Below are 19,787 nucleotides of genomic sequence, written 5' to 3' on the forward strand. Positions count from 1 at the left end.
CTTCTTCAGACTAAAACATTTCCAGTTTCCTCACTTTTAAAGCCATTCCTCACATACCACAGTTTAAGAGAGTTTTTGCCCGTCTGAAAGCCACTCTTCTCTGGATACGCTCTGACTTGTCAATGTCCCTCGTAGGACGCGGCACCCAGGAGGGGCTGTTGGGTTGGAGATGGAACACGAAGCAGCCACTTACTCTTCTGAGTGTATGTGTAAAGACCAGACTGTCTACGTGTCTGCCCATGTACTTCTAAGGTTCCCCACCGACCAGATACAGGAAAAGGTTTGGGGATAACCAATTTTGGGTGATCTGGTTATAGGAAGCAGCAGCAATAAATTTTGGTGTTTAGGCCAAACTCCTTGCCAGGACGTTTCTTCCTGCTTGGAGGGACGGAGTAGGGACTGAGTTGTGAGAGTGACCCTGGAAGTGCATTTAGCTGGGCCTTCTGAGAGCCATGGAGTTTTCTCAGCCTATAGGCCTCCAAGCCTCAAAGAATTCCTTGACATTGGAATAAAGCCAGCCTTGAAGTTTTCAAAAGCTGGAAGACTTCTGTGACTCATTTTGTGGACTTGAAAGGCTACACAGTGCTTCCGTGGTGCCTGGGCTGCCAAGTGGCCGTGACTGCAGGTGACAGCACAGTGACAGTCGTGGCTGGGTACCATCCAGCCTCGTGGAATTACTTTCATGGAGGGCAGCTGGACATAAAAACTAAACTGGAAAATGCGCAGACCCTTTGACCCAGCAACCCCACTTTAGAAATTTATTCTGAGATAATTGAACACGGTTGCCAAAATGTACACACATGCATGTTCCTTAGAGTGTTTTTTAAAGTGGGGAAAACTGGAAACTATCCGAAAGTTCATCAAGAAGGGTCTGTTTATACTGGAGGGGTCTGTTATCTTACTATCTGTGATATTGTGATATAATAAGAAATATATTTGTTGGGTTTTGTCCCTGGCTCCTGGCTAGAGCTCCAAAAACCTTTGTAATTTCCTAAGCAATAAATGTGCTAGAAGCATCTTTTATTTTTGGTCTTTGACCCTGGTTCCTGACATAGAGCTCCTAAATCCCTTGGAATTTCCTGGGTGATAGGAGCATCTTTTGTTTTAATGAGGCACCTCTTAGCAGGCTCCTGAATAGCTTAAGGATGGGGGCTGGTCACCAGAAAGACCAAGCCATGATTAGAAGCTTGGAACATTCAGCCTCACTGCCCATCTTCTAGGGAGGGGAGGGGGCTAGAGGTGAAGTTAATAATCAATCACGCCTACGTGATGAAGCCTCCATAAGGATCCCTAAAGTATGGCGTTTGGAGAGTTTCTGGGTTGGTGAATATGTGGAGGTACTGGGAGGGTGGCACACTTAGAGAAGGCATGGAAACCCCACACTTCTTCCCATATACCTTGCCCTATGCATCTCTTCCATCTGGTTGTTCCTGAGTTGTATCCTTTTATAATAAACCAGTAATCTAGTAAGCAAACTGTTTTCCCTAGTTCTGTGAGCTATTCTAGCAAATTATCAAACCCAAGGAGGGGGTCACGGGAACCCTGATTTATAGCTGTTGGTCAGAAGAGCAGGCGACAACCTGGTGCTTGTGATGGGCACGTCTGAAGTAGGGGCAGTCTTGTGGGACTGAGCCCTGACTTGAGGGATCCAATACTAACTCCAGGTAGATAGTATCACAACTGAATTGAATTGGAGGACACGCAGTTGGTAACTGCAGAGAATTGGAGAATGGCTTGGTATGAAAAAACCTACGCATCTGGTCACCGACGTAAGTAGAGCAGCAGAGGAAAACCCCATTTTCCTTTGGCTATCATGCAGTGCAACACCATACAAACATTACAGACGTTGCTATTGATCTCTATTTACTTAGCTAGAAAGACTTCCGTGACATAATGCTGGGTGAAGAAAGCATATACATATAATACTAAGTTAGTTAGCTTGTCTAGTTATTTTATGCATAGAGACATGTCTAGAAGGATGGCAACCAAATGTTAAGAGTGGTTGTCTCAGGGGCTGGGATTTAGATAATGTTTATTTTTCATTTTCAATTATATATTTACTTAAGGTACAAAGTAATACAGGCTTATTATAAGAAATCCAAACAGACAAATATATAAAGTAAAATATGAAACTTTTTTCCCATCAGTCCCATTTCTCAGATAGAATCACTGTTAACATTTGACGTGCATTCTTCAAGATTTTCTTAAAAGCATATATAACCAAATTCATACTTTTTTTTTTTTAAAAGATTTTATTTTTTCCTTTTTCTCCCCAAAGCCCCCTGGTACATAGTTGTCTATTCTTTGTTGTGGGTCCTTCTAGTTGTGGCATGTGGAACGCTGCCTCAGCGTGGTTTGATGAGCAGTGCCATGTCCACGCCCAGGATTCGAACTAACGAAACACTGGGCTGCCTGCAGCGGAGCGCGCGAACTTAACCACTCGGCCACGGGGCCAGCCCCCAAATTCATACTTTTTTAAAAGTAAAATTACAAACCCACTCTACCCATTATTCTGTGACTTACTTTTTTCATGTTTTCAACATTGCATGGATTTTTTTTTATTATTTATTTATTTATTTTAGATTTTATTTTTCCTTTTTCTTCTCAAAGCCCCCCAGTACGTAGTTGTGTATTTTTAGTTGTGGGTCCCTCCAGTTGTGGCATGTGGGATGCCGCCTCAGCATGGCCCGACGAGTGGTGCCACGTCCGCACCCAGGATTCGAACCAGCAAAACCCAGGGCCGCCACAGCGGAGCGCGCAAATCCAACCACTCAGCCATGGGGCCGGCCCCAACATGGATTTTTTTTAAACATCATTTTTTAAACTGGAAAAAACAATAAGGTTATTTTTGTTTGGGGGAATAAAAGTGCATCCAGTCAGGAGAGAACACAATGCACGTGTGATCTGAGAGGTCCACTGAAGAGAGGCACAGGATGAAGGCTTCCTGTGTTCAGGTCACCAGACTGGCCAATATGGGTGGGGACCAAGACAAGCCCAGCCGGCCCAGGAAGTTGGTAAGTGTCCTTTTCTTCCTAAATCTTCAAACCCAAAGAGGGACTGCCAGAGCAAGGCCTGGGGTTCAGGAAGCCCCGGCACTCAGGAAGGCCCGGCCACTGGGCTGCAGCCTGTCCCAGAGATACCTCCCTGCCCAGTGCAGTGCCCCAGAGTCAGCTTTCACTGGACCAAGGCAGAGGATGACCACCCCTCTCCTGTTTTAGAGGTCCCCTGCCAGATGTCAGCAAAACAACCCACCACCCAGGCTTGCTGCAATCTCTCCTGAAAAGCACCCAAGTTCTTTTCTTTTCCTTCCCTGGTACTAGTTTCAAATGACATATTCTTGGAGAAGGAGCTCTGTGAGGGATCAGACATGCTGCTGGAACCTCATCAGAACTCTGCAGGGAGGGGCAGGCCGGTCTCCTGGCCCCTGAGTTCTGGAGAGAAACCAAACAACAAGCCTATCACCATGCCTGCCCTGCAAGGCAAGAAGACAGGCCTGGCTGTGGAGACTCATTGCCAGGGGAGCAGGAGCAGAGCTGTGTCTGGCTTAGGGGAGCCATCTATTTTCCAGTGACAGAGCAATGAAGAAACTAAGCAAGAAAGTAACTAAGCAAGAAGGTAACTGCGCCAGAGAGCACACCTTGAGGTGGTGACTTGTCTGGTGGTAGTGGCCTGGGGCTGCTTCTCAGGGCTCACTGTCCTGTCCTCTGGGAAGTTCTCTGAAAAATTCAGTCATGGCTATCCTTTTGGTTTTCCTTTTCTGATAATAAAACGCATACTCTATGCAGGAAATTCTAAAATGGCAGGAAGGTACCAAAAGGAAAATGTCAATGACTCATAACCCATCACCCTAAGGTGGCCTCTGTGAGTATCTTCATGAACCTCTTCTAGCCATCTATGGGTGTGTACATACTAACAGAATTAGAACCCAACTCTACATAGTGTTGTAATAGGATTCTTTTTTTTCCTTTTAAGCCTGTTTCCTTCTGTTCTGCAACATGCTTCTTAAATGACAACATAAATAATATTAATTGCTTCCATATTTTATGTCAAGTACTGTACTAGGGTCATTAAATATATTATAAAGTAGATATTACTATTACCCCATTTCATAGATGAAGTAACCAAATCTTAGAGATGTTCAGTTTTGACCCCAGGGCCCACATGGGCAAACTGGGAGCCTGTCTCTTGGGTTCCTGCGCTGTTGTTCTCCAGCCCTCTTCACTGAACCTTCTATATGAGCCACTTCAGGTTACCAAAGGGCTTTACCTCCTGCAGAGGTGCTGGGTCTACTCCTAACTCTCCGGCTGCTTTGCTCCACTTGCCAGGGGCTTTCACTGCCCCCTGCAGGGAGCATCCCTGAAATGCAGGTGCTAGAGACAAAGGAGCCACTTTCTGCTGAAAGAGCCAACCAATTAAGACTCCACGGGGGCCAGCTATGAGAGAACTAGTCTGAGGGTGAATTATCCCAGCTTAATGGCTTTATCCAATAGCCCCTTTCTACTAAGAAGCTCAAAGCATTTCATACAGTTCTCCAAGTTAGATACAGGCCCATGGAAGCTAAAGGATTTGTCTCAAACCAAGCAGCAGCTCAGCAAGGGATGCATTCCCGCCCCAGCTAAAGCGATTCATTTCACAGGGCCTCTGGATATCTCACAGAGATTTAAAGATGGTGACCTCTCCACTTAGGTCATTATTCAGAATGGAAAACACTATGTCAGAGGTCAGCAGACTTTTTCAGTAAAAGGCAAGATATCAAATATTTTAGGCTTTGAGGGACATGAGTTTCTGTCATAACTACTCAACTCTGCTGCTGAGCACAAAAGCAGCCATAGATAATACATAATGAGCATAGCTGCGTTCAAATACAATTTTATTTACAAAAACAAGTGATCGTCAGTATTTGGCCCACAAGGCAACTTCTGCTCTTAGGGTTTACCTCTTCTCTAAAAACACCCAGATTTAGATATTGGCTGGATTATCATTTACATGTAAACCACTTAAACTTTAGGGCATAAGCTCATTTCTGAGGGGTTGACCTGTTTTTCTTCAGTGGAGTAGGAACACAATCTTTCAACTATTAATCTAAAATCTTGGGAAAGTGCAGAGAAATCAAGGATTGTTTTGCCTTATAGCTGGTCAGTATTACTAACAGATGAAAGGGAAAATATTTTACAGATCCATAGCAACCAAAAAAGAGGATAAATCAGGCTGAGGGAAAGAAAACGTCAGGAAAATAAAAGAGTGTCTGAGGAAGAAAAATGATATTAATATAACCAGGCAGCTCCATTTGGCTTCAGTTAGCTGACTGGGGCAATGGGCAGCTTATCCAAACCAGGAAACAAGAGGACTCGACAGCTCTCATTGGTAATGATGGAGCATCGCCTTTCAGAAAACTTTACTTGAGGCAAAGATATTAAGATCCCATACACTTGGGACACGTAGCAAGAAGAAAGCCAGGTAAGCTGTTGATGAAAAGCTGAACTGCAGCCCAGCAATATCGCACACCTGGGGACATGCTCGAAGCTCCTCACTCAATCTTCCTGACTTCCTTCACTCACCTGCAGAGCAGGGATGAGGAAGCCAAGCCCCATCTACCTCCCGGATCTGGAAAGAGAGACTGTGGTGTGCTGTTGGGCATAGGTATGCAGAGGCTGCTAACATCCCCAAGAGAGAAGAGGGGTCTCCTCCCTGGGCTGGAGAGCCTTGGAAGAGGCAGGCTGGGGGCAGGTTTCTTTTTTTGTTTTTAAAGACTGGCACCTGAGCTAACAACTGTTGCCAATCTTTTTTTTTTTTCTGCTTTTTTCTCCCCAAATCCCCCCAGCACATAGTCGTATATTTTTAGTTGTGGGTCCTTCTAGTTGTAGCATGTGGGATGCCGCCTCAACGTGGCGTGGCGAGTGGTGCCATGTCAGCGCCCAGGATCTGAACCAGCGAAACCCTGGGCTGCAAAAGCGGAGTGTGTGAACTTAACCACTTGGCCACGGGGCCGGCCCCTGGGGGCAGGTTTCTACTGAGGTAAGGTCCCAAGGATTAGAATGGCAGAGCCAAGAAGCATCCACGACTCTGATGGCTGAGCTCCAAGTGCTGCAGCAGCCCCAGCACCCTCTATGGAAGAGCCACTCTCAAAATGCAGGCAGAAAATCTCAAGTACTTCAAATTCAAGCATGTCTTAATTAAAACAAAACAAAAAACAAAGTTTTTTACTCCCCAAACTGGTCATTTCACCTTCTTCCTTAAAATGCTTTCATAGCTTTCCACTGCCCTTAGAATCACATCCAGACTCTTCATCCCGACTTTGAGTGCAAGTGTGAGGCCCAGCACTTTCCCACGCTGGCTAAGCCTCCAGCTTTCCCTGGGCGCTTTCCTCTCCCTCACCTCCCTCCAGCCACAGGAGCCTTCTTCCAGTTCCTCATATTCCTCAAGCTCTTTCTCTCCTCAGAGGCCTTCAACAGCCATTCCCTCCGCCAAAAAAAATTCTTCTCCTCACTCTTTGCCTTCAGCCCTGTCCTTGCTCAACTCTACAATCTAAAATGAGTCCACCGCTTTACTCTTTTGGAGTACCCTGATCTCTCCCTATCGGCAATCTTAGGGAATCAAACATTTATTCGCCTGTGTTCAGTGTCTCTCCCCTAAGGGCAGGGATCCTATCTGTTTTTCCACACTGTTTACCCAGAATCTGACAGACTCCCTGGCATGTCGCAGGTACTTAAATAAAAAATAGAACTGATGAGGGGCCAGCCCGGTGACAGTGTTTAAAGTTCCCCATGCTCTGCTTCAGTGGCCCAGGGTTTGCAGGTTCGGATCCACAGTGCTGACCTACTCCACTCATCAGCCATGCTGTGGAGGCATCGTGTGTGCAGAGTAGAGGAGGACTGGCAGAGATGTTAGCTCAGGGCTAATCTTCCTCAAACAAAAAAAGAGGAGGATTGGCAAGAGATGTTAGCTAAGAGCAAATCTTCCTCAAAAAAAGGAAAAAAAATGCAACTGATGAAAAAGAGTTCCTTTCCTCCAAGTCCTCTCTCTCCACTTAAATGGATCCTTGCAGGCTCAGAGGTTACAGCACGCAAACTAATGCTGGTTAGGGCATCCCAGGCTTGCTCTTGCCATTCACCAGCTGCAAGAAATTCTGTAAGGCCCACATCTCTCTGAGTTCATTTCCTCATCTGAAAAGTGGCAATGTCACTATCTTCCTCATCAGGCTACCTACTGCAGAGGTTAGATAAGAGAATGCAATTGCCTAAGATAGCTTGGTGTTCAGTATCTACTGTCTCATTTACTACTTTCAATTAAAGTCGTCCCTGGGTATCTGCTGGGGATGGTTGCAAGACTCCTGCAGATACCAAAATCTGCGGATGCTCAAGTCTCTTATATAAAACGGTGTTATATTTGCACAGAACCTATGCACATCCTCCAGTACACTTGAAATCATCCCTAGATTAATATAATACCTAATACAATGTAAATGCTACGTAAATAGTTGTTATACTGTATTGTTTAGGGAAAGATGACAAGAAAAAAACCCCTGTACACATTCAGTACAGATGCAACCACTGCAGGCCTTTTGAGGCATGGTTGGTTGAATCCAGGGATGTGGAACCTGAGGACACAGAGGGCTGACTGTATAAAAAAGCAAATTAACAATAAAAAAAGGCCTCAACAGGAAAAGACTGAACTGCATGGGTAATTTTAACTTTAGGAAAGGAAGGAGGAGGCAAAACTCAAGAAAAATCCACAATTCATTGAGATTCTTTATATAAAACTTGATCTGCTGTCAGTATCTGGAAAAGTCTCTGACCTCAGGCGGCAGGCTGTGTCCCTCACCACTTCCAACTTCAGAGACAGGAAGCATGATGGATGGGTTCCTGTGCTAAATCCGCACTGCATGAGACACCGTATAGGGGCTTGCTCTCTTTCCTAACCCCAAATGTACGCCATTTAACAGGTATTAATGATCTCTCTCAGGCCAAGTAACTTAAGAAAGGGGACTCATTCTCGGGGACTCAGAAGAGGACTTTGTTGCTATAAAAATCATTTTATATGACAATCATTCTGTTGTTTCTTGAGAACAACTGTAACATTTACTGGATGATCACAACAATATTATTATAATAATACAATCATTCATCTGGAATGGCTATTAACATGTAAAATGTTCATTTCCCTTAACCTAGCAATCCTACTTCTAAGAATTTATCCCACAGAAATACTTAGGCAAGAGTACAAACCCACACATGTACAAGGATGCTCACGGCAGGTTTGTGGGAGGGAAAAGCTGGAAATTATCCAAATGCCCAACAACAGGAGACATTAAACAAAGTACAGTACATCTAGACAAAATATAAGTGCACAGTTAGAAAGAACATACTAACATGGGAAGATATTCAAAAGATATTACGTTAAAAAAGCAAGTTGAAAAACTGAAAAGCAGAGTCCCTTTTTATAAAATAATGATAATTCTATATAGATATATGCATTGAAAAGAAAATGTGGAAATAGGAACACCAACGTTTTCCTAGTCGGGGAATGAATTATGAAGGATTTTCACTTTCAGTGTCATACGTTTCTATGCTTCAGTTTTTATAATGACCAAGTATTTCTTTTATAAATGGGAAATGGAAAGAAAATGTAAAAAAAATCTCTGTTAGCGTTAGTCTGTCAACACCCCAGAGTTCAATGAGCCGTGAGCTCTGGTGGCTCAGGATGCTCACGCCGGGCCACCCTGTCTCCCTGCCTGGGCCCGAATCACAAATTGAGCCGACTCAGCACATGTCATGAGGTTGCCATTAAACAGCAGCAAGGGAAGGCGCTTCAATTTCCACAGCATCAGTTACAAGGTTGCCGGGCCATGTTTCTCCTAAAACTCAAGTGAAATTGCCTTGGAATTTGTGGTTAAGGCCTACCAACGGCAGAACGAAGAGCAGACAGCCTCTCCAGCAGAATTCTAAAGCGCAGCTAAGAAATCAAGCCCTGCTGAGTTGGGGAACGGTTTCTTTCTAATGAAACCCAGAGTGTGGGGGGCAGGGGAGCAGTCACCGGCAATCTGAGAAGAAAGAATAAGCTGATCATAAAATTAAAAGGGAATGGGTAAGTAAGAGAAACTGGCTGCAAAGTGGGAAGGAAGAAGTTGAAGTGTCTACTTGATACTGACCCTGGTATCAGTTTCCCCACATTAAACCCAGCATATATGGGGTTAAAACCAAAACACTCATTCCCTGCTTACTCTCTGGCTTCCTGCCTCCAGAATCCACTATCCTCCATGGAGACAGACACCATCAAGGACAAGCACCTGGACCATCTCCTCCCCACAAAGAGATACGGGCTGGTGGGAAAGCTGCTGACCAGCAAGGTCACGAGCTCCCTCCTCTCTGCAAGTGTCTCAAGGCCAAAGACAGGCTGGTGGGAAACCTCCGACCAGCAAGGCCATATGCTTACCCTCCCCTACCTAAAGCCCCAAATAAAAACCCTTCCTTTTAGCTTTTCGGGGAGTTTGGGTTTTCAGCGTTAGCTGCCCTCTCTCCTTGCTCAGCGCTGTGCAAAAATAAAGTTCCTACTTTCTTCCACCACCCCCGGTGTCAGAGATTGGCTTGCTGCACAACGGGTGAGCGAACTCACTTCAGGTTCGGTAACATACTGGCGAAGTTACTGATGTATTTACTGCAGAACTTTCCAAATGATTCATGCTGGAGGTGGGATTTGGTTCTAAGCCTGCTGTAGCAGGTGAAATGACAGCCACCCCGTCCTCATGACTGGAACATTCTCTCCCCATATGACACTTCTGTACTGGCCCAGCATCCAGATCAATTATGAAAGGCTCCTCTGACCCCAGGCAGGGCTGGGCCTTCTCAGGAGTGCAGATACTGTTTGCCCACCTGGTGGCCATTCCCCTCCTTATTAACAGAACCCCAATTTTCTTCCTCTGCTTTTCCTAGGTCATGACCTTCAGGGAACCAGGGCCCATCCCCAGCCCTAGGAAGTGGATATTGATTAGTAAACCAAAGTGCCTGTCTCACTTTCCTGACTAACTCTAGCCAATGAGATCCAAGGAGGAATCAATAAGAGCAGTTCTGTGGAGGTTTGGACTGGTCTTTAAAAGAGACGCAGGACAGAAACGTCTCTTTTACTGCTTGTAGACTCTGTCAAGTGTGATTCCACGATGGTAGGGATTATGGCAGACATCTTTGGAACATGAGGGAACCAGCTTAAAGAGACAAGCCAAAGTGCTGAGGAAGGCAGAGCAGGAAGTTAGAACTCAGGTCCTTAACAACGTCGTTGAACAGATGACAACCAACCCCGGAAGCGCCCACCTCCAGATGACTTGCTGTGTAAGATAAGAGCCCTTTCTGTTAGGCCATTTCAGTCAGGGTGTTCTATTACTTGTAGTCAAAACCATCCCAACAGATACAAGGCAGAACAAAAGGTGCCCACTCCACCTATGCATTCTCTAGTGGTTCAACTTCCAAGCATAACTGCACACCAGGATTACTGAGGTAACAGATGCCCCTACGGCCCTGGCAACTGATTCTGCCTACCCAGAACTATACCTATTCTTTTTCTGCCAGTAGTTACCCTTTGCCTTAGAGGACCTCCTTCTCACTCCATGTGGCTGAAAGTGAGGAGTGGGGAGAACTTTAAACAGAAATCCTGGTGCTCCATCTGGACCACTACTACCAACCAGGGTGGTCACACGACCCAGGCAGAACTAATTTGAGTCCTTCCCTAGGATTGAAGTAGGGATGTTGGAAGAAAAAAGCCGTCTGCCTGCTGGGACTACAAATGGAGAGAACAAGAACTCGGACTGGTGGTGCTCATCTTTCCTGGCACAGGGAGAGAGTCAGCCTAGAGTACAAGACAACACAGGAGTCAGAGCCCTGAGGACTCTGGTTGAACACATAGAACAAGCCATACCTGAAACCCTGGATGTCCCAGTGACCTGAGCCAATAGTTGGTTATTGTTTAAGGTATTCTGAGTTGGTTTCTGTCATTTTCTTATAATAAGCATCCCAACTAAAATAAACACTAACCTGCCCCACCCTCATATCTTGAATCCTTCAGCTTCTCTGGACACTCTTCTTTCACAGGCCTCTCTCATTTCTACTTCCTTTTCTCTTCAGCTCAGCTTCCTACTTCTGAGCACCAACCAAAAGGTAATTGTCCTCTGGCAGTTACAGGACCCATCTGAGTCATTCTTCAGAGCACGCTTCAGAGGCGGCCTCACACAGCCACACAGCTGGATGTGGGGATCACCCCCCACCCCACCCCCCAGAGTTTCGTCATTCCTCTTTTCCTTGCCTACCACTGCCCTGATGCTATTTCCAAGCCTGGATGGTAAAGCTGTAGATGCTATTTAGACCTGGAAAAGCAGGTCTAAGCACTCTATTCACTTTATGACACCGCTCAGCATGTTCTCACATGCAAATGGGCAGGGTGCTCCACATAAAGGCACTGAGTTTAAAGTGGACAGCACAGGTGAGGCAAGACCATCAAACAGAATTACGCAGCTAGTTACACATGTAGGTATATCTATGTACACATCAGACATAAAATACGTGTGCTGTACAACAGCGTGTGTGTAACCCTTGTGAAGTGTCACCACTCAGGGGCAGAGCAACGCCTGCCCGTCACAATGGAGGTTCTCTGCAGCCTCAAGAGACTGTGTCCTGCTCTGAGACAACCTGAAAGGCCTAAACTCAGTCTGACAAAACAGTTACAATAAGAGGAAACTATTCAAACTGTAAAAAGCTTCCTCACTTTATAAAAGGATTTACTATAAGGTCCCACTATTCCTACTGCATTTAGAATAGGACTTAATTTGTATGAGACTTTACAGGCACTATCAACCACGTAAATCAAGGAACCACATTTGAGCTGAATTTGTTTTTTGGTTGTATAACGTGATGTACAAAACAAGGTAATTTTATTTGTGTCACTATTATTGATTTTTCTGTGTGGGAGAAAGATAATGGCACCAAACGTCATCAGATCAGCTGAGGCAGGCATTTGATTCAGGAACAAGCAAGGCACTTCCTTCCTAACAGCACTTTGCTGTTAAATGGGGTCTTATTGTCACTGCAAAAAAAGACCAAGGTACCCACCTTCTCTATCCATATGAAGTTTTTAAAGACTGAGTAATAATAATAACTGCAGGTAATATTTATATAGTACTTACTATGTAGTAGGCACTGTTCTAAGTGCTCTGCAGGCATTAACTCAATTCATCCTCTCAATAACTTCATGCATAGTTACGGTTATTATGCCTGCTATACAGATGGGCAAGTGGCTTACGCTGCCCAAAGTCAGGAGGATGTACGAAGCAGGGCTGAGATAAGAACACGCACAGTCTGGACCCAAGGGCCATGCTCTTAACCATCATACTATGCTGTCCCCTTGATCTGGCAGTCACGAGCAGGGTGGCAAAGACTACGGGGAGAGGCATGGACATGGGAGCTCCTTAGCCTATTACCAACGAATTCAGGCACATGGTGCTAAGGACCTGTACTACACAGTGAAATAGAAAAAAAAGGAAGGGATGGTGACTAAAAGGAGGCTCTATGGAGGTTTCTGGAGAACTAGCCTGTTTCTTGACTTGGGTGCTGGTTATGTGGGTGTGTTTAGTTTGTGAACTCTCATTAAGCTGTACTTTTTTTTTCTTTTTTTTGCTGAGGAAGATTCAATCTGAGCTAACCATGTGGCAACTCTTCCTCTATTTTCTATGTAGGTCACTGCCACAGCACAGCCACTGCCAAGTGGTGTAGGTCTGCACCTGGGAACTGAACTAGGCCACCAAAGCAGAGCGTGCCAAACTTAACCACTAGGCCACAGGGCTGGCCCTGAGCTGTACTTTTTATATACATATTTTCATGAATAAAAAGTTAAAAGATGAAAGGATGGATTTAAGAGGATTTGAGTAATATGAATGGCTTTTGCCATCCTCTATTTTCCAAATGTTCTAGAATGCCCGAGCAAGGCATCATGGAGCTCGCAGGCCGTGTGCACAAGTGCTGTCATCCATGCAGACGATTCTCAAATCTCACTGTCCAGCCCAAGACATTAGCAGCCCAGATGTCAGCTGAGCTACAGGCAACATGGCATCATGGTTAAGAGAGTGGCATTAAGAGATACAATGCCTGGGTTCAAATCTAGCCTTTGTACCTACTAGATGTGTGATCTTGAACATGCTACTTCACCTCTCTGTATTGTCTTGCTTTCTGCAACTGTAAAGCTGGTATAGCACAGTGCCTAACTTACAGGGCTTTACTACATATGAGATGAGCGCTACAGCCATGCCTGGCACAGAGAACACACCACTAAATGTTAGCTCTTGTCCTCACCACTTAGACCTATAGCCATGGTCACCTATCTTACATCAGTCACCACATTTATTTTACTTTCCCATTATTTAAATAATTTATTATTATTCCCTGCCATGTTCCATAAAAGAATTTAAGGTAGATTCGTTTTAGCTACTATTTAAGTAGTACAATCATATTACAGGAAATCTGGCAAACAGAAAATCCAGTATTATTTTAGGAGTGTAGTTGTCCTGCCACTGCTGTGAAACGCCTGAAGCGATCTGCAGGTACAAACTGTAGCCATCACATTGTTGGCACCATAAAAGGGGCATCGGCACAGAAGGGACTGTGGAGCACACGCCAGTCAACGTACACTCAGGAAACAGCCACAACTTGTTATTTTGAAAATTCTCAATCCCACAGAAAAGTTAGAAGGACAGTACAATGAATACCCATATACCCTTCACCTTGATTCACCAGTTGGTAACATTTTGCCACATTTGCTTTCTTATTTCTCTCTCTCTCACAGTTAATTTTTTTGCTGAATCATTCAAAAATTAAGTTGCAGACATCATGTCATTTTATTCATAAATACTTCAGCTTTTATCTCCTAAGAACAAAGACATTATCCTATATAACCACAATACCATATCACCCCCAAGGAATTTCACAGTTGTACAACAGTATAATCCAAAATACAGTCTATATTTATATTTTTCCAATTGCCCTAAAAATGACCTTTTTTTAATTCAGGATCCAATCAAGGATCCTAAGTGCATGTAAACTGTCATGTTTCCTTTAATCTAGGACAAGTTCTGCCCCTTGACTTTTTATATCTTTCACAGCCTTGACATTTTGGAAGAGTCCAGGCAGTTGTCTTGTGAAATATCCCACAATCCGGATTTGTCGGACTGTTTGCTCATGATTCAATTCAGGTGAAATATTTTTAGAAAAGTGCTACAAAGCTGATGTTTTATACTTCACACTGCAATACATAAGGTGGTACATAACAATAATTTGTTCCATTATTGGTGTTGGTACTGTTTAGTTTTTTTTTTTTCTGGCTGAGGAAGATTCACCCTGAGCTAACATCTGTTGCCAATCTTCCTCTTTTTTGGTATGTGAGCTGCCATCACAGCATGGCCACTAACGAGTGGTGTAGGTCCACACCTAGGAACCGAACCCAGGCACTGAAGCAGAGTGCACCAAACTTAACCACTAGGCCACTGGGGCTGGCCCGGTGTTGCTACTTTTGATTATCTGGTTAAGGTGATGTCCTCTCAAATCTTTCCACTGTAAAGGTATTCTTTTTCTCTTTGTAATAAAAGTAATCTGTGGAGGGAGTCTTTGAGTCTTTGTGAATATCTTATTCCCCTTTTTCTAGGAAGATTAGCCCTGAGCTAACATCCGCTGCCAATCCTCCTCTTTTTACTGAGGAAGACTGGCCCTGAGCTAACATCCGTGCCCATCTTCCTCCATTTTATAAGTGGGATGCCTGCCACAGCATGGCTTGATAAGTGGTGCACAGGTCTGCGCCCGGGATATGAACCTGCAAACCCCCAGGCCGCTGAAGCAGAGTGTGCAAACCCAATCGCCAAGCTACTGGGCAGGCCCCCAATGGTCTTTCTCATCCAATGGTTTTAGCAACTATTGATAATCTGCCTGAATTAACCATCATATTAGTGTTGCAAAACAGTCACTAGTGATGTTTACGGTGTGGATGAAATGAACCCTTGCAAATTAAATCCTATTTTTCCACTCACTTACATTATTATTTCAGAACTATAATATCAGAACTATTTCAGAAGTTCATCTGTTTGACTCCATCTGACAGTGATTCATAACACCTGTTTTACATTTCTCTGATCTCTTATCTACCTGAGCAGGTACAGTAAGCAGAAACAAGCATATAAATGCATTGGCTTAAGTAGTAGGCAAGAAGTTACCTGTCTATGCAAGCAAGAGACTGCCTAGCCTTTATAGCCCCCTTTCCTACGGCAGATCAAATTTTTCCCAAAGACAGTTCTATATCGGAGTCAGCTTCAGGCATCCCAAGAAGGAAGTGAGGGGGCACAAAGGGTTCAGGCAGTAGACTCCTGGCACAATTTTAAAAGACTGTGCAAACCACACTAGGAAAGTACCAACCACATGGGCCAGCCGTGTCAGGCAGCCTGTTTTCACTGCCGCTGTGAATGTTACTTCTTCCTGGTCAACAACAGTCCTTTAGAGCCCAAATACCACCCCGAGACCAGCTGCATTAGAATCCCCTGGGAAGCTGGTTAAGAAATGGATGCCCTAGTCCCACTTCTGGCCAACTGAATCAGAGCCCTGTGGGGGGTTTTGGAATTAACGTGTTGACAAGCTTCCCGGGGATCTCATGAGACGTCAGGTTTGCAAACTCTTGCTTAGGAAAGATCCACTGTAGCCTCCAAAAGGAGGCGATCTCACAGACACACAATGGTAGATTAATGGAATTTATTTACCTTAATGGTAATTAAGGAACAGTCTCAATACGTGACAGCCACCCTGCCAACAACTGACTCTCAGCGGTCTGCAACGAGGGCAGAGGGGTTCAAGTTAGAGAATCTATAGCACCCCCAATTTATAACCTACTCAAGGCTGAAAAAGAAGGTCACTGTATTTAGAGAAGCTGCCAGATCTATGGTTCTCCAAATTTAGTCTCTATCAGAAGCATCTGGGAACATCACCCCTAAAGATTCTAAGTCAGAGTTCTCCTGTAGGGTCCAGGAGTATGTGTTTGCAAAGCTCTCTAGGTGCTGCTGATGCAGGGAGTCTGAGGACCACACTTTGAGGAACCCTGGCCTAGATGTAGCTCTGCCGTTATCTATGGCAGTCAAAGAGCGAAAGAGTTGGATAAAAGTATCTTGGCCTCAAACCCAAGAAAGAAAATCTGAGATGATATGGGAAACGTTCCTGGGCAATTAATTAGCCACGGAAACATTCAGATGATATGAAACCCTCCATAAAAGGTACTAAATGTCACTCCAACATTTCATCCCACTGAAGGGCTAACGGGCAGGCTGAGCCAAGAGTGGAGACCAAGGCTCCCAGCACAAAGCCCCACTTCAGGTTCCATCTTAGTAGTCTTCAGAGGGGCACCAGCAGCACAGGACCATTCCCTGGAGGGCACTTGAATCATCTGAATCAAAGAATATTTCTTTTTTTTTTAAGATTTTATTTTTTTCCTTTTTCTCCCCAAAGCCCCCCGGTACATAGTTGTATATTCTTCGTTGTGGGTCCTTCTAGTTGTGGCATGTGGGATGCTGCCTCAGTGTGGTTTGGTGAGCAGTGCCATGTCCACGCCCAGGATTCGAACCAACGAAACACTGGGCCGCCTGCAGCGGAGCGCGCGAACTTAACCACTCGGCCACGGGGCCAGCCCCTCAAACAATATTTCTGACTGTTAAAGTCCTGCCTGATTCCAGCTTCCCCTCAACACTGTGAGGGAGCAAGCTCCTGGCAATTCTTTCTCTCTCTCTGCCCCACTCTCTATTGTTGGTTAACCCAAGGCTCAGCCAAGATTAACATGTGTGCTGGTGGCCCCAGAAACAGAGATGCCTAGGCCACTGGTAGCAGGGAGCAAGGACTGTGCTAATGATGGGAAATGGGGCAGACAGAAAGAGCTTGTCCACTGCACGCTGAGTCGGCCTTGGGCTCACTAGGAATCACAAGCATGGCTGCCAGACTGCAACAAGGGCTCAGGGTGTCAGATCAGTGGCAGAGACTCCCACTTGCTGCCGGAGGTCAAAGTGATGTATCCTTCTCTTCCATGGCCCATGTAGCTTCCAACCCCAGAAACATCAGGCAAAATAAGCCACCCTCATGGTACAAATGGGGTATAGTACTCTCAGGAAAGGTCACTCCGCAGACATTAAAATATACTGCGAGTTCCCAAAGCCAACCAGGCTCAGGGCAGAAGGACCAGCACACGAGCCAGCTCCTGGGGCTCTTACCTGACTGGAACACGTATCTGGCCAAGCCCTGCATTAGCTCTGCTGGCCACGTTGGAGGGGCGGACTCCCCTGTTTCTCTCTTCAGACGAAATGTTAACTCAAAGCCAAAACCACTAGGTCCGTCTGTTCCTGTAAATCTGAAAGGAATAAAAAGCAAATGTTTTTAGTTCAAATACCTTAGGAAAAACACTGTTTTGAAAAGTCTAATTAAAGTTCTCCCCTACTTTGGTGGGCTCAGCATCCAAACCCCTAGTCAGAGGAATCTCTCAGGGTGTGAGCCTTCGGGGAGGAAGGACCTCAATAGCCTGTAAGAAGCCAGAACTCCAGCCTCGCCCTCCTGCCCGCCACAGTATACATGTATGACCTCTGTCCAGCCAATCAAATTCCCCTGCCAGCACTCTGAATTACAAGTTCCACATTTTGTGGCTCCAGAACATTCCTTTCTGTGTGATTGAGGTTCCATTACTGAAAATCTTCCTTATTTTTTCAAGCTACTAATAAGCACCCACTTAGTTTGCTAAGGATACATGTCCTGCTGTATGCTCTGTGAGGACAAGACCCTGTCTCCACTCCCAGCTCCACCCCACCCCACAAGGGTACAGTCCTCGGGATGAGCTGGCTGGCCTCCAAACTCGGCATTTGCAGACCAGTCCCATGGCAGATTCCAAATACCGGAAGGGACCACATTCTTCCTGAAACCCAGCACCCCACATGCACCTGTCAGTCAGCATATGCTCTTCCTGAAACCAGGCACCCCACATGCACCTTTCAGTCACTGGAACCTTAAGGAAGCATGGTTTGCCCTCCTTTCCATCCCCAAGTGGCCCAGAGTGAAGAAAGTTACTGCCTCCGTGGCCACACGCATCACAGCGACGATGAGGGAGGGAAGGAATGCCTCCCTCCCTGAATGCTAGGAAACGCTCAGCAGCCCCAAGTCTCCAGGGAAGTCCTTGAAATGGACTTCTGCCAGAGAGGAAAAGGATGTCGATTAGAGAGCAAGGCCTGACTGGGGGTGACATGCCTTCTCAGGTGAGGGAAGTGTCCAGGGAGGAGTGCCTGAGAGCTGCAGAAGCCTTGCCACCACGCGAAGGGTTAAAAGTTAAGTCTGTTTATGAGTTTATGATATAATTTTCAGTAATTATATCTTGTACAAACATGAGCCACAATGATTATACACATGTAAACTCCTGAGCATACAAATACAAACCATAAACTAAGATGACAGCCAACACCTCCTTGCTAGCCAAGCTACTGGAACAGGCGGTCAGAGGGGAGAATGCTGAAGGGACGATGATACAGTCAGTGCCCAACCCTGGAATTCCACCTGGCATTTTTCCTTCATCCTCATCATCACTCCCAAGAGCCCAGGCCAGGAGACTGGACAGAAGAAGATTCCAAAGTGTCATAAGCTCTGACACCAGTCCTAGCCTGGCTTATGTGCCTGGGTGAGCTCAGCCCTCCTGCCCTTGCTGCAGCGGGGAGGTCACCTCTGATAAGCTAAGTTCTCTAAAGGACTGAAAAGGAATCCTTAAAGTCATCATGGTCATACCCAATTACACTTAAAGGAGATGTCCATGCTTTGCATTTCCTCTGGGTATCTGACAATGTGGGAAGCAGAATCCATTTTGAGGGTATACACCTAGAATTTTGGAGACCAGGCTAGAAGAAGATGCGTGGCAGGACACACTGTAAGCTGTTTTCTTTCCTTGTTGATCTGCCCTGTTTGGGGCAATTCTGTGCAGGGAGGCTAAGGGAATAGCTAAGCAAACTGAGGCTGGAAGAGCTGCCTCCTCGGGGCTGCAGGCTTGAGAGGGATGTGAAAACCTGGGGTAACGCAAGACTGCCTTGGAGTTAAAACTCTACAAAAGGAGATGTGTCACTGGGGCAAAGGGAAGACTTCAGCAGCCACCAATTAGAGGCAGCTTTGTAAAACGTATTAGACCATTACTCCAGGGCTTTCATCTCGGGCCAAGAAAAATACATGATTTCTAACCACAAAAACTTGAGAAACAGACTAAAAGAAACACATTCTTCAGGCTGTGCAATGGGGAGAACCCTCAGATGCAGAGAGAGAAATCATACGCATCCAAGCAGCACCACCTCTCTAAAGACGGCTGTGCACACACGCATGTATGAGTGTGCTTGCACGCACATGCACGTGTACACCATCTGTCTCTACACGGGGTGCTCTCTGGGCCAACTCTGTGGTGGGCAGGCCAGCCCTCACTTGGCTGGTCTGGGAGGGACAGGCCCCGCCAGATGGTCTCCACCTGCGTTTGATTACCACCCACCAGGCTGGCTGGACGCAACCTCTAAACTCTGAAACATGAGTTTGGAACGGCCCAGCCTCAGGATAAACATACAACCTGGAGCCTGTCAGAAGGTCTCTTTTTCAAAGCAGACTGCCCAGGCAATAGCTAAGTGACAAGGTCATTCAGTCTTTAAAGTTCCCTGGAGGAGCCTGGCGTGGTCTGGACTTCCTCACGTGAGGGCTTCTCCAGCCAAAGCGGTTTTGTCTGACCAG

At 45.6% G+C, this 19,787-nt stretch overlaps 1 protein-coding gene across 2 annotated transcripts in view; it reads right to left on the minus strand.

Moving 5' to 3' along the window:
* The window catches only part of SUFU (SUFU negative regulator of hedgehog signaling), a 105,905-nt gene that overhangs the window by 55,447 nt on the left and 30,671 nt on the right, over positions 1-19,787 (minus strand). For both annotated transcript variants that reach the window (XM_001498704.7, XM_005602270.4), the window contains exon 3: positions 17,264-17,400. In XM_001498704.7, the coding sequence (XP_001498754.2) occupies positions 17,264-17,400 (137 nt within the window). The remainder of the gene's footprint in view (positions 1-17,263; positions 17,401-19,787) is intronic.

Source organism: Equus caballus, chromosome 1, assembly GCF_041296265.1.
Source record: "Equus caballus isolate H_3958 breed thoroughbred chromosome 1, TB-T2T, whole genome shotgun sequence".
Classification (NCBI taxonomy): Eukaryota; Metazoa; Chordata; class Mammalia; order Perissodactyla; family Equidae; genus Equus; species Equus caballus.